Source organism: Pseudochaenichthys georgianus, chromosome 20 (genome assembly GCF_902827115.2).
Source record: "Pseudochaenichthys georgianus chromosome 20, fPseGeo1.2, whole genome shotgun sequence".
Classification (NCBI taxonomy): Eukaryota; Metazoa; Chordata; class Actinopteri; order Perciformes; family Channichthyidae; genus Pseudochaenichthys; species Pseudochaenichthys georgianus.
Window position 1 is genome coordinate 15015084 of NC_047522.1, and position 13437 is coordinate 15028520.

At 38.1% G+C, this 13437-nt stretch overlaps 1 protein-coding gene across 1 annotated transcript in view; it reads left to right on the plus strand.

Moving 5' to 3' along the window:
* The first annotated feature begins 1578 nt into the window (after positions 1-1578).
* LOC117465746 (F-box/LRR-repeat protein 7-like) overlaps positions 1579-13437 on the plus strand; it is a 32323-nt gene continuing 20464 nt past the window's right edge. The window contains exons 1-2 of the mRNA XM_034108744.1: positions 1579-1984; positions 6290-6379. Coding sequence (XP_033964635.1) covers positions 1948-1984; positions 6290-6379 — 127 coding nt within the window. The 5' untranslated portion in view covers positions 1579-1947. The remainder of the gene's footprint in view (positions 1985-6289; positions 6380-13437) is intronic.

Here is a 13437-nt window from a genome sequence, read left to right on the forward strand (position 1 = left end):
CTTTTACCTTTTTCCATGATTTAGCCTCAGACTAAAACTATTTTATATATATATATATATATATATATACACCTTTTTTATCTAAGTTTGTGTAGAGTTTAACTTAATCTATATTCCATTTAGAAATCTTGTATGTATGATATGTCCTGCCTTTATAGTAATTAAAGATGTGCAATGTTTATATTCCTAATAGTAAATGGATAGTGATATGTGGTGGACATATTTTAAATAGTTGATAAAATAATTTCAACTGTAAAGAATAACATTTAAAGTTCAAACTAACTCTTTAACTTGAACTCTTACAGCACTTCACTATAGATATTTACCCATATTTCTATTCAATCTTTTTTACTTTTACCTGTTTAGCTGCAGCTAAAGGCCTTTTACATTGTGCTGCAAATGTTAGAATAGAAGTCACCATAGCCACAAATACAACGTTATCCTTTATAGATCTGCATACTGAGTGCATTTAGAATGGAATTTCCACTTCTATCTAGAATATTAAGTCACCTGTCATCAGTAGACAACTGGCTTTGTCCGCCGACTTTACTTCTAGATATCCAATGACCTGGATGAATGCTATTCATAGGCACATTCCCACATGTGTGGTTAAACCATTCTCTTCTGTCAGCAGGCCTATATCCTCAGAATATTTAGGAGATTATATGACCTCAATTCTTATTGGCTGAGTGTGAATCTCTTCAAGTCACACCTGTGATGACATACTTAAATATTAATGAGGTATAAGGGAAAATAATTGAATGGGATTGTTGAATGATTCCATTAGGTCAGCCATAGACTATGGTTGTGTTATTCCAGTGGGGGGGGAAGTATATTTACTCCAGTACTGTACTTACGTAAGTACAATTACGATACTACTTTAATATTTTATTGTTCTGCTTTTTTATTCACCGACTCCACTTCCTTAGACAATATGTTTTATATATTTATCTATTCATGTTGATCACAGGTTTCCTTGAAGAACAAAATTGACAAACAATTATGTTGATTATAGTTTAAGATAAATCTATATTTTATTCTGAAATGAAGCATTTGGCATAATTTGGAATTGTTGTAGTTGAAGGTATAATTTGATATGAATAATTTTGCAGTTTTCCCCAAATAATTGAGATGGGACTTTTTGCTTGTTACAATGATACTATGCAAAAACGTATTACTCCACATTTTGTATTGAAAAACTTCGATTACTAGTTACTCTGAAGATTCAGATTAATAATACACAGTGGATTAGCAAACAAATCTTATTATAGGATAACATGCAAATTGTTTCAGTCATTTACTCTGATATTAGCTATTGTGGAATGGATTATTTTACTTTTGGTACTAAAATGAGTTTTTGATGATACACGTACCTACCTTTACTCAAGTAATTGGAATTCAGAACTTTTACGCTACTTGTAATTCATTATTCTACTTTTACTAAAGTAGAGTATCTGAGTACTTCTCTCACCACTACCATTGAATCACAGTCTGTCGATGGCTTATCTTTCTTTAAATATCCAGCTCTGCCTCCCTGGTCTGCGGTCTCTTTAAATCCAGATCCAGAGGAGGAGAGCAGCGAGTCCTCTCACAGTTGTCTGGCCGCACTCAGCCTGATAAACAGCTGCTTACCATTTAGGCCACTTCACAAAAGTTTTCTCCGAACTCCTCGAATCGGGATTTTTTTTTCTGCTCACCGCTCTTTGTCGGTGGAAGTTCAGATATAGAAAGTCTGCACTGCTGGAAGCTGGATTCTGGACTGTAGCTTTGCGTAATGCTGAGGCGTCCTCTGCTCAACATCTGGATTAACTATTTGGAGTCAGAGCTAGCGGCCCTACACAAAACTCTGACTGTCTAGCCTATCTCTGTGGAAAGACTACCCGTTTCTCTGGAATTTAACTGCTTTTGATACACCGAGTTTTGCGCATAGATTATGTATTCTTTAAAATGGGTGCGAACAATGGAAAACAGTATGGAAGCGAGGGTAAGTGCTGCAGTTATGACTTTTTAACAACTTTTATTTGAATTCCACTGGAAACAAAGTATTTTTAAATCAAACCATACACTATCATGTTACCGCCGTGCCATAGAGTCTCTCATAAACTAAAACAGAAAATGTGCGGTTTCTTGGCTCTGTAGCTTCGTTCAGTTTGCCCCTGGACATCAGAGAGCTTGCCTAAAATGAACGTGTTTTTCCCTATAACTCCAGTTTTCTCTGAGTAAGAGCTTCCTCTTTGTGTGGAGATCAACTTATGCCTTATTCCATTCAACAATCTTCAAATTGTTACGATATGCATTGATATCGAGCTTAAAGCAACCCTTGACCATAATTTCCACACGTTTAATTGATGGTCAAAATAATTTAACTAAATTATGGTTAATTGATTTGGACTCTTTAGTAATGGTTATATTCTTCAAAGATACAGAGTGGTTTCTGGTTTGCATCTTTTAAACAATAACAGTAGCCTAAAGCATTTTAAATGCAAATATATCTAACTTTTAGCCACATCCCTAAAAAATGTTTTGCCAGATTTGTTGTCTTATCTTATTGTGTTATTGTCTATGGCTTGAGTGAAATGCATTTAACCAACTTAATGTAAGTTAAAGTTACATTTATAAGCTATAATGAAAGTGTGGGGGTGGTTACCCTCCTATAACTTTGGTATTTTTGGACATGCAAAACGTTAAGTTAGAAGCAAAGCATCTTGCACAACAACGTTTAATTGTTCAAATATCATCTCATACGGTATCATCAGTCAAAAACAGCTGACTTGGCAGGGCAGTTCATAGGACAACACCAAGTAGCCAAATGTATGTATTTTTTTTAGATTCTGTAGATTCAGAGGAGGTGGGTCAAAGTGCACGAGTGTTTGGGCATGTGGGCACTCAGTCACTCTTATCTTGATAAGAACCAATTCCTAAGATTTTTTTGTCTGCAATCCTTTAAACTAATGGGGTTTTATTTGGCAGCCATTTTGTGCAAGTATGTCAATGAATTTATGTAAACTAAAATATATAGACACCCTGACAAAACATAAATTACCTATGTCATTAAAAGATGTGGTAAAGCTTATGGAAACAGCCCCTCTTTCTTAACGTACAAGCATTTCTACAGTTTATAGTAGCTAAAATGTTAAGTAAATATGTATTTTGACATTAACTAGCTCTTGTTAAGAAGTATCGTACATAAAACATACAAATAATGTCGCACAGAATTCCTCTCTTATTCATAAAGGAAAATAACCAGACAGAATATGACTAGAAATGCTACAACATTTGGGCTCATTATTATCAATAATAAGCCAGTATTACAGTTGTATAAGACAACACAAAGTCATTAGTAGTGTAGAGCTGATGGTCAGGCAAGCACAGACATTCACTGTCCTTCTCACTCAGCTAATGGATATATTTAGAATATCATTTCACTCAACTGGAATGCAGCTTAAATCCCTGGGAAATCACGTTTTCCTGATATCATAATAGCGAAAATCCATATCTGCCAACCGAATCTCATACCACCATATTGCTGAAATCTCAGCAGGACATTGAGCCTCAGCTTTATTGCTATGGGCATGGTTGGTTTATTCAGTTTATACCAGGGTATTAGCCTTTATATTATCCGCCTCCTCCTCCCATCCCAACTGTCTTTTTCAGCTAATCTCCAACATTACTTATTCAGGAAAACTGTGGCTGGAATCCACCAAACATATCGTTTCTGTCTCCAGAGCAGAGATGTTTGTATAAATAACATTCCAGTGAGCTCTCTTCCTAAGTCAATAACTGCGGAGAAAAGATTGAAAGTCATGATGTTAAAACATAACAAGTGGACCAGCTCCACCCAGGAATCCGGCCTGTTCAGGTACATGAAGAGATTCTGTCTCAGATTTCAGTCTTCCTTGAGCTGAATCTGCAACATATCAACTTGTTTTACTCTCATTAGTTTAGCAGGTTGGACAAATGTGATGTGCATTATAAAACACAGGCATTATAAATCAAACTAAGTGAGGTCGGCTACAAACATTGGCTTTCTCACTGTTGAGATATCCTCTCACTAAAACCTTCATCTTTCAAAAACATTTTGAGGTAGGCCCATCAAAAGAAAAGTCAAGACAATGTAGCAAGGACAATATGACAGTATGAATATGAACAATTAAAGACATCAGATTTCATGCAGAGGTTCCATTGCGGTTCACATAAATGTTATGACACTAACGCATGCCTGTTAAGTATCTAAATCCTGACTGAGCCATGTATCTGAAGTGTCCTATCAACAAACATCCATTACAACTTTAAGTTATATATATAAGATTGCAGTCCTTCTTGAGTTAGAGAGGCCAGTGGTTACTAGTAGCTTAATTCTTACACTATTTTGTCAGAAGAGAAAAAAGAAATGTGTCTGCATTGTAAACAGCCAAACAAAGACCAAAGTTGTATAGTTTCAGGCTACAACTTACTATTATTTTCATTACTGATTATACAGCTGATGAATCAATTTGTCTATGACATGTCAGCAAATAGTAAAAAGTCCATCAGAACCCAAGGGGACATCTTCAAATGTCTTGTTTTGTCCAACCAACAGGCCAAAATCAAAGATATTCCATTTAAAAGTATGGAATACTCAGGACACCATCTCATATCATTTTTGGAAAAGTGACACAGGCAATTATTAGATTATGAAATCGTTGACAATTGGATATCCAAACAATCAATCAACTAGTAATTGCAGCTTTAGGTTTTTTTTTAGGTTAGGGTTAGGTTAAAGGGACCAGCATCTTCTCAACAACTGCAGAATTTTGCAGTTAATCAGTCCACATCTATTTTTTAGTGTGATTTCTTAATTAATTACACACTAAACTATGCACCAACCACCCACCGACAAATTATATAAACATCAGACAGGAAGCAGGAGCTTTTCTGAAAGTCTTTTTTTCCATGAAAATCAGAAAACAATTGTTCAATGTTCAATGTTCATACGGAGGAAAATAACACTGTAACAAGCAAAAGATGAATATATAAAATAACTTTCTAGGCTGCTAACATATTAAAAAAGTGGACACCTGCAAGCATGAGTAATGCTGAGTAATTTCTGGGGACTGAAGAAGCCATAGCAGATGTGCAGGCTCAGTGATGTCACCGCAAAATGTCACACCATATGAGCTGCACTGGTTAAAAAGGATTTTATACGTATCGGTGGGATCGTGTGTCTCTCGTGCGGCTGAACATGGCGTCACAGGTTGCATTTTTTCTTATTTTGGGAACTGTCTAGTCTGCACTTGATGTGCATGTGGGCGTGACTGTTTGGGAATACCTCTTTGTGCTGGGTGAAAGGCTCAAACTAGTCTCAGGAAAGCCACAAAGCTGCATTTATGATCTGACAGTGGAATGAAATGCCATAAACAACTACTCCGCCTGCAGTCACCATGGCAGTCAAGCTTGTTGTACTCTAGCAGCAGATGCACATGTTCAAAGAATATCTCTTTGAAATGTTGCACTCGTGTGTGACTGTGTAGAAAAATCTAAAATCCAACAAACACAAGAAAAGCTCATAAAGTGAGAGTTGTAAAAGTGTGTAAACCGAATAACAAGCACTTTTGTTTGGCGGTTGTACAGGAGCTAAGAAGTACACAGCTGATGATAAAAGCTATTGTAATAATTCATTATTGTACTTGCTTAAATCTTTTCTCATTCGTGTAAGTGAAGGCTGAGAGGGATTTGAGGAAACTTTATTCTTCTTCAGATATAGCAAAAAATGGACACTTGTGCATGTGCCAAGCTTAACCATTCTTCCAAAATGGAGAATCGTAAAAGTCATGAAAGCAGAGAGGGATGGGCTTCATATTTTTCTTACACCTCATTCATTCTTACCACATTTCCTAAAGAAATTAAGCTTAGAAATATTTTTTTCTCAACAAATTTCAAAGGCTGTACCGTAAATACTGTTGTAGAATAAGTATTTAGATCCTTTACTAAAGTAAAAGTGCCAGTACATACTCTGTAACAAGTGTAACATGTGACCTATTACTATATATAATTCATTATTAGATTGTTATCAAGTTATGTCACTAGTTATTCCTGTTTTGTTCTTTTTTTGGAAAATGTGACCTCTTTTGTTTCTCTACCACTAGTTTAGTCTTTAGAAATGCATTGTGAGATACTTACGAGTATTATTTGAGTGAATATACTTTTTCTAACAATGGTAAAAACCAGTATATCATAACTTTACTGTGTCATGTTAAAGTGGTTATACTCTGTCCCAGCAGTTTTGTTTTTCTTCCCTTCTCCCCTGCAGGTAAAGGGAGCTCAAGCATCTCTTCTGACATAAGTTCGAGCACAGATCACACACCAACCAAAGCTCCAAAGAATGTGGCTACCACTGAAGGTAAGGCATCTGGTGCTTATTAACCAAACTCCACTCCCTTCGTATTCTTCTCCTCCTCCCACCCCTCTTTTTCCTCCTCATCCACTCTCTGTACTGCCTATTTTTGGAGAGAAACCTGCGTGTTCCTGGGATAACCCTAAACTGAAAACACAGCTCCCATCAGAAACCAAAGGCATTTCTTTGGACTTTGTTTGAGGAGAAGAAAAAAGAAAACACTTCTGGCTTCTCATTGTGGAAGAATGCTTATCTAAACTGTGGTCGTATCAGGCTTAAAGCGTTGCCAGGGAGGGAGGTACGTGTGCTGGAGAGAGAGAGGAGGGTGAGAGGGTTTTTTGCTGTAGAAGGTGTAGGGAGTAAAAATGGGAAAAGAGAGTTTCACCTTCTGCAAAGGCACTCTTCCAAACCCTGGCAGACAGACTGTAGGGAACGGCTCCTCTCTGTCAGGAGTGTATGTGTTACAATGTAAACTGTGTGTTCACTGTAATGGTTAGAAAATGCGTTGCAGATGATAGATGCCTTTGGAAGCCTCCTGTCAGCAGGTCTAAAACATTTGTAACAATCTGTCAGTCAACGCTAAAGTATTTTATATATTATTTTAAAAGAACAGGGCAAAATAATTTAAAGTTGGAGCCTAAAAGTACTGCAATGCCAGGTGCTTTTTGTTCAAATTCCTTATAAAAACATTGAATTTGACCACCATATGGCAACTTGAAATCCTAAAGGCAAATTCCATTCTTATTATTTGACAAATACATATATTTAGAATCTTAACACAAGCTTAAATCTTTAATATACATGTACATTTGCAGTTATCTTTTCACTGCTCGGATATATCCTACATTTAAACTTGCGCAACAAGCTAAAAACATGGACAAACCTTCTAAAGTTGATATAGCTAAAGTGTTAGCTAAAGTTATTTCCCCGTCTAAGACACAGAGCAAGCTTAGTATTACATTGCAGTTCGGTTTCTGAATGTAATCGAATATTTCCTTTCCTTTTTGGCTCCGTTTTGGTCTCCACCAATTCCTCAGGAAAAATATTTTGCTCTTTAGCGGCTAAATGCCTCTTGATGTTCACAAGCTAGCTAAGCTAACTTTGTTTGATGGGCATGTAGCATATGGTGGGTTTTGCAGAGCATTTTCATAGAGAAAAGAGTCACATACGGGAAACAAGGTTAACAACACAACAAAAAAGTTGGGAAAACAAAGATCTAAACACGATAAAAGTTCTTCATAACGCTGAGCTGAACTGCGGAGTTAGTTCACTGTGGGTTCATCCCTCAGAGAACTCCTCCAAACATAGTCATTTGATCCTTTGTTTAAATAATATGTATAGATAAGTGCCGTGAAGCATTACAGTATAGAAGACTCCTTGCTTTATATCATTAAAACGACATTGCATCCTACAGCTCATTTAAGATTTAAAGTATACCCCACAGAGCTTTACAGGTTCTGGAAGTGTGTTAAACTTCCACAGGGCAGGGAATGTTACAGGAGTATGAGTCAGTCACTGTAAATTAAATCTCAGAACCCTGTGAAGTCATTGACTTCTCTCAAAAACTGTATCAAACCCCACCCATGGTCTCTCTGTCTTTGTGCTTGTGTTTCTCTCTCTCTGAGTTGACCACTCAAACTCACGACTCTTTTGCACGCTCATTCACATATACACTTACCCTGTTCCCCTCATGCATTGTCATCACCAATCTTACATTTGCTCTGGCACGGTGAATGTAGTATTCTTGTGGTTTTAGAGCTGCCCACAAGAAAACAAATAGCAGCCTGTACTTGTAAGTGTCACTCAAATGAAGATTTCAAGGTGTTTCTCTGAGAGAGAAAAACCCCGGTCGAGCTCCTCACGAGACGTCAGATCTGCTTTTTGTCAATTAGTTTGCTTTAGTGAGGTTAATCAATTGAATAACCTCGCTAAATTCAGAGCGAGATGTTCTGTCCTCCTCTGGGTGGGACCAGGGAGATTACTTTTTCAAATGATCTGTAATGACTCACTTGGATTTGTCCATTGAGGAGCTGTATTGTGGAAATTGATAATTGTCTTACTTAGAGAACAACCTGTACAGATATAAATATACGGAGTAAAAACCATGACCAGTGGCTTCACTCCCATCATTTTGCTCCTGTGTTATGACTAAAGCTGTTATTTTTTTCCTTCATGCTTAGTGGGAGTAATTACATGGTCTGGAACCGCTATGGCCACAGTCAAATCCCCCCTCTTTAAAAAGACACACACATGCATGTACACACGCTTAAATGCCAACCAACACTCACACACTCACACACAGTGGTAGATCACACAGTCCATGCCCACCTCGTCCTGTGGTCCACTAAACCAATCAGGAAGTAGTCTGGGCTGTTCCCCCACCACACACTGGAGGTATCCATATTAACACAGTATCCTGCAAAGATGTCACTTTGTTAGTTAGTTTGTTAGTTAGATAAAGGAGACCTATCCTGTTATATTTTAATAATATATTGTAGGGCCATACATATATATGGTATATTTATACGTTTTCTTTTTCAAAATACCAAACAGATCATGTATTTTAGCCATGCCTCATTTTGCTCTATTTTCCTCTCCTCCACCCTCTCTTTGCATGAGCTGCAGCTGACCACGCCCCTGGCAAAGGAGGGGGCCGAGTTACAAGCGTCATGTTACCATGCTGCATGCCACGGCAACCGCTCATTCCCCTGATTGGTGGAGAGTTGGCCATATAGGCGGAGCTCCTCGTCACTGACGTCACACTATTTTCAAATCTGTATCAGTCTGTATCAGATCCGTTTTTAGAGATTTGGGCAGTGGCGGCCGGCCCATAAGGGCGCTAAGGGCGCCGCCCCACCTCTTGCCAGATACAAAATAAAAAATAAAAATAAATATTAAATAAAAAAATATATATTTAAAAAATATATATTTAAAAAAAATATATATTTTATATTTTAATTTTTAATGAACAAGGTAAATATCATACAATTGGTATCACAAAAATGTATAATCTACAATACAATCTCGTTTAAAATTGTGTTACGATGTCTAAAGTTACTGATAAGTCACCTGTTTCCTGCCTGGCCTTGCCCATGGCATTAGTTTATCATTACCGGGCAGAGCCCCCGAGCGAAACAGCAGCAACCAGCAGGTTGCAAAAGTCTCAATAGTAAACTGTGCCGCCGAAACATAATTTCAGCCAATCAGCGCCATCAAATATTTTGGTCACGTGGGCGCTCACGTTGGCGCCCATGTTGCTTACGTGCGTTGACGTGAGTTGTTTTTTAGACTCGTGAGTGACCAAGGTGACGCAGTATTTGGATGAGAATGGTGTGCAGGTGGAGTCGCCGGAACCTCGGTCCGCCCAAGAGCCACTCTCCAATCCTTTTGAAAGGAGAAGTTTGGGAGATAAATTGATACTTAAAGACCTTGGACCGGACCAACCCGATTTGTATATATCACAGCAAGCTCGTGAAAAAGACAAAACGTATTAACAAGGCTTCTCACATGGCTAGCTGGATGCAAACAGGTAAATGCTATCTTTTGTTTCACATGCTTGCTCTTCAAACAGCCGGGGACAGATACGATCTGTTCAGAAACTAGACAAAAGTTAAACAAGTACAAACCACAGACTGTCTGTGTCATGGCGAATACAGTCGCTGGTTTATTTATGTCTGTAGGCCGTTGTTGTGAGTGTGGACGGTCGGAGCATATATAGCCTTAGCTTAGCCAAGCTCCATTCAGGGAACAAGCATTCAAAATGGTTTTTCGCCTGCCGTATGTCTGCAGACTTGTCAAAGCATTAATTCATGGTTTTTACTAACCGGTATCAGTATGTTGTTACGTCGGCATCATTTAGAAACGTGTATTACAATTTAATCACGGTAAAATATGTTCATGTTGTTGTAGTTGTAGCTCCCGAGCCAGCGCGTCTTGTTTGAATGATGCGAGTAAACACAGCTGGCAGCTGCGGTGAAACCCGAGCGACTAGAGCGATGCGATAGGAGCGTTTAGAGCGAAGCGAATATTCGCATCGCGTCCGGTCTGAACGCAGCATTAAAGCGAGCTCCGCGCTGCACTGGAAACGCGCCATTACATCACCAGAAGTCCTAATTTAAGGGGTCATTTCTCCCAAAAAAAATGTTTTTACTCACTCTATTAATAGCCCCACCAAAAATATTTTCCACCAGCCGCCACTGGATTTGGGTATGGAGGAAAAGAGAGACGGTTGTGTTTTCTGACACTTGGTGAGTTCCCTGACACACCGGGGACATATATTCATGTATAAAAGACGTACAAAAGTGCATTTTGCATGATAGGTCCCCTTTAACACAACAACTCATTCACAGAAAACATTTAAAGTTTATAATACATACTTTTTTATTCTTATTATATTCTTATTAATTGTATTATTATTTTTGACTGCATTTGTGCACTTTTAGTTGGAGTGTGAAATATTACATTTGAAAAAAAAAAAATAAAAAAAAGTTATTAAGTGGTAATAATCGTTATTGTGATTTTGTCCCTAATAGACTTCAATAGAAGTCAATATCTGATTTGGTTACAGCCCAAGTAAAGAATACTAAATGGTACAAGCTGACGATTTATCCCTATAAAGTATTTATCCTCTTTTCCCAGGCATTGTCCAAGTAATGAGACCAGCCGTCTTTGGTTCTGCTTTTTCTTACAATCAACAACATATTATTTGGTTTCAAGTAAAAGGCATATAAATGATATTGTGACAAGTGAACCATATAATTGCACTGCTTTATAACTTTAGCTGAGCAGCAGCCACTCTGGCTACAAGTGATAATTACAAGATAATGGCAAATGTTAAAGCAAGAAGTGTCAGTGAACTCTGAACTGAACTATAAGACGTTGTGTCTCCAAAACCCCAGAGTGTATTCAATTAAGAAAAAGCATTATTTAATTGTTATGGCTTCAACTTTTTAATTGTGAAAGAATTACTATTTTTTCCTCTTTCAAAAGACACATACTATTATTTTAAAACCCTGTGTCAAAGATCCAAACCAGAGCCACTAGGAATGAGGTGCTGGAGACTGCACCGAGAATAAGCAGAAATGTTTCATTTTTTCTAAAAATAAAACATCTGAAAATGTGATAATCATCGCAAGACGCTTTAAACTCAATGAACCGTAATATTAAACAGCCCTAATATCAGCATATGGATGGAAAGTGGCAAGTTGCCTGTAACATGCATTCCCACAAAATCAACACGAAGGAGTAACACTTATTCTGCTCCTGAAAACAAACCGAGTCAGACACATTTTTGTCTCTGTTTTCATTTATTATTTAGAATGGCTTGTGGCTTGTGGTCAGACCCAGTTGCTTATTAGCCACATATTGAAAAGACAGTAAATACTTCCTGTGGGAGGAAAGTGAGTATCTCCCAGCAGGGGTTCCACAAGGACCCTGTCTGGGCCTCTAGGGTTTTGCTTTTGCCCAGCCAAACTCAGGGTACCTTAGGAATGTGGCTCAGACATGACTGAAGCTAAACTGACAACACCCTGAGATGTTCAGCCTGTGTGTGGTAACTCTCTTACCTCCTCCTGTGTCAGCTGTGCAGAATTTGAGATGTAACGCCGACTCACAGGGGCGTCAATCATCGTCAAAGCAGCCATACTTTAAGGTCAGCTCCTTCACCCGTTTATAATGGCAGCAGGAAGGTAGCTGAGGAACAGGGAATGGTGGGAACAAAGAACATGTCCACTTCCTTTATGCCTGCCAAGGACCACAGAAACAGTGATAACAGCAACGGGGAAAAGCTGACTCTGTCCTTCCAAGAAAACACTGTAGTAAAAGATAACACTGTAAACATGTTGTGATTTGTATTAGGAAATTATGAAGCTGTATCAAACTGAGATTTTTATTCTTTACAAGTGTCTGTCTATAAATTAGTTACAGCCTTATGCACAAGTACTTATTGCCAGGTTTATATAGTACACTATCACGCTAATTATAGCCAGATCAGACAGTGGAGAGAAAACTACTATACATGTTTCACAAGTATATGATAGAAAGGTAAGCAAGTTGGAACTGTTTACCTCATTAAGAATCAGAATGCCTAAGATATATATTTTTTAATTGCATACATGTAAACAAATAAATCCAGGCCATTATAATCTTTATTTTATTAGATATGTTACATTTTCAAGACCTGAGTACACATACTGTACAATAATACAATATACTTAATAAGAACCATAACATAGATTGAAAATAAAAACATAAAAGAGAAAGAACATTATTTAGAGCCATGACTAAATAATAAGATTATGCAAAAAAGAAGAAGTAGTAGTAGTAGTAGAACCTTTATTTATCCAGGAAAATCAATTAAGAACAAATTATTATTTACAATGATGACCTGACAGGAGGCAAAGGCTTCCTGAGGGGATGGGGTTTGGGAGGAAAAAAAATAAAAAGACAGACTCCGGGCACTACAGAACACATAGAGCAAAGATGACAGGCATAGCAGTTAAACATATAAAAACTCTAAAACAATATTGCTGTGGTTCAATCAGTCATTAAAATCAGCATCAGGCAAAGCAGCTACATGTGTGTACCAGGGTGTCAATAATAGTGACATTGAAGGTGCGGGGGAAGACAAAGATTTTCATTTTCAACGTTTTTTGAATGACATTCCAGCTATCTGCTGCTGCAAATTGAAAGGCGGAGCGGCCAAAGGATGTATGGGCTTTGGGGATCTTTAACAGGATGCTTGTAGCTGACCGGGTGTTGTGCGTCGGGGGTGGGCGGAGTTGCAGTAATTGTGTGAGGTAGAAGGGGGTGAGGCCTAGGAGTGTTTTGTAAACAAACATCAGCCAGTGGATGTTGCGCCTGGTCTCAAGAGAGGGCCAGTTAGCCAGAGAGTACAGGTCACAGTGGTGTGTCCTGTAGGGGGCATTCGGCGAAGCGAATGGCGGAGTGATACAGAACGTCTAAATGATCGAAAGCTCCTTTACACGCCAAGCGGTATATTGTATCGCCGTAGTCGAACAGAGGAAGGACAGTCATCTGGACCAGAGAGAGTTTAGCAGATGAAG